Consider the following 2,028-nt stretch of genomic DNA (forward strand, 5'->3'; position numbering starts at 1 on the left):
GGCCTGGAATGCACAAAGATTTTTTTAATAGGAAACTCGCTTGCGTGAGCCAGCCAGCGTGGCACGGGCCCGGGAAATATCTCTGCTGCTTCCCTCCCCAGAGGGAAGTGGCTGCTCAGCCCCATTGTCTGTGTTAATTCCGTTTTAGGCAGCTGACAAAGGAAGCAGGAAGAGATACGAGCCGACAGACAAAGACAGGCCAAGCTCTCCTCCAGCCAAACGGGTGAACCTGTCACCTGACAGAGGTGAGACATCGGGGACTCCTGCCCTGGCCAGGTTCCTGCTCCGCCGCTCGAGGCGGTGCTCCAGCGACAAAATGTCCCGTGAAAGTCCCTGCCGCAAGAGTCCACTTGCTGGAGAGGTTAATTGCAGGCGTGTGTCCTTCCAAAACCTCAGAGGCTGCGATTTGCACCAGATAACGTGGGCGGATTAGCTGTCCCTGCCGCGAAAAAACACGGCGGAGGTGAGACGCTCCGGTTTATGCAGTAAGCGAGGTGAGGTCAGCCTTGGGCAGGCCAAACCTGGCCTTGCCTAGCTGTCTTGCAGCACATGTTACGCGTACCTTGGCTCCACTATGTCTAAGTCCACTGCAGGATAAAAAAAAGAAATTTAAAAAAGCCCTCCCTTCGAAGACACAGCACGCTCTTCTCCGCTGTAGGCACACGTCCGTCACGCGGTGGCCTCCTGTTCTTTGCTGAAGTCATTGAATGTGGCTGTGGAAGTTGTAGGGTTTTCCTTCTGTTCTTCTCTGCCTCGTGTTTCAGTGCATCGTGACGCATCTCGGTTGTCCTGAGAGAAGGGCTTGGGACAGTGCTTAGAAAGGGAGCACGGGCTGCCAAGGCTCGGGGACGGATGCGATAATTGGCCGCATCACCTGCCCTGCGAAACGAGCCGATTTCCCCACTTGGTGTGTGACACAACCTGGCCTGCCCCGTATGTTTAGAAAGACATGGGCTTTCCAAGTGCTCCTCCCACGTCTGAATCCTCAGCAGCGGCATCAGCACCTCGGAAAAACCTTGAGAGGGACCTAAATTCCACTCTGCTGAAAACCAAAGTGGCCTGGGGGGGGGACCATCAACCAGAGGTGCCTGGTTTTTGACGTAGAAGCCGGCGTCGGCACGTGATGTTGTTTTCCCTGTTGTCTCGGCTGTAGGTGTATCTTGTTGACTCTGGGTGCCAGCCAGCACAAATTTCTGTGCTAATAGCCCCGTTGCATTCGACTCCTGCAAAGGCATCGGGGAAGGGACTGGGTGAGGTTGAAGTTCACTGGGATCTAGTTCACAGCTGCTGCCGAGCTGCAGGCAAATGAATGGGCCCACCTAGCAGACTGTGCTGATTTTATAGATAGACGGAGCTGTAATTATATATTTTGTTGGTTGTCTGTCTGTTAGAGAGCACTTTTGAGCAGCAGCAAATGGGACGCGAGCCCCGAGGGCGACTCAGCCTCACACCCCCTTCCAGCGGCAAGCGTACCCTTGGCTGAATTGGGACTGAGCAAGAGGCACCCTCCAGCGTGTGCAGCCCACGCTCTCGTGTTCCCCGCACAAAGCCCCAAGTCTGTTCTGTCACCTTGCCGTGACCAGATCTGCAGCTGTAGTTGTCTCTCTGTGCGCTGGGATAGCGGCATTTGGGAAAAACCCACTGCAGCAAAGCTGGATAATGCTGTTGCAGGACCCCAGCGAGGTCCCCCGCTGCTGGCGAGTCCCCGTTTGGACTCGATGGTTCAGTCACACAGTGGGGATGCTGCTTGTGGATTTGACTTTTTGCTGCCAAGATCTGGTCGGTCTGAAGAAAGCGTCCATGCACTGCTGAGACAGTGGGGTAGCAACCCACGCTTTGGCAATGAGCATCTCTCCCTTTTGTTTTCCCGACAGGCTCTCGCGATAGAAAGGCAACTGGGCGACTCTCTTCACCCAAGCAAGAGCGACAGAGAGGCCAGAACCCGAAACCTTCTCCTGCGCAGACGGACAGGTCAGTGCCTGCTCGTGGTCACGAGTCTCTTGTGAGCCTGGCTGGGGCTCACGCTCC

General features: G+C 55.5%; 1 protein-coding gene across 1 annotated transcript in view; it reads left to right on the forward strand.

Moving 5' to 3' along the window:
* The window catches only part of ZC3H18 (zinc finger CCCH-type containing 18), a gene marked incomplete at its 3' end in the record, with an annotated part of 38,155 nt that overhangs the window by 35,012 nt on the left and 1,115 nt on the right, over window positions 1–2,028 (forward strand). The window contains exons 16-17 of the mRNA XM_009869065.1: window positions 149–245; window positions 1,875–1,971. Coding sequence (XP_009867367.1) covers window positions 149–245; window positions 1,875–1,971 — 194 coding nt within the window. The remainder of the gene's footprint in view (window positions 1–148; window positions 246–1,874; window positions 1,972–2,028) is intronic.

Source organism: Apaloderma vittatum, unplaced genomic scaffold (assembly GCF_000703405.1).
Source record: "Apaloderma vittatum isolate BGI_N311 unplaced genomic scaffold, ASM70340v1 scaffold3915, whole genome shotgun sequence".
In the NCBI taxonomy this organism is placed as follows: Eukaryota; Metazoa; Chordata; class Aves; order Trogoniformes; family Trogonidae; genus Apaloderma; species Apaloderma vittatum.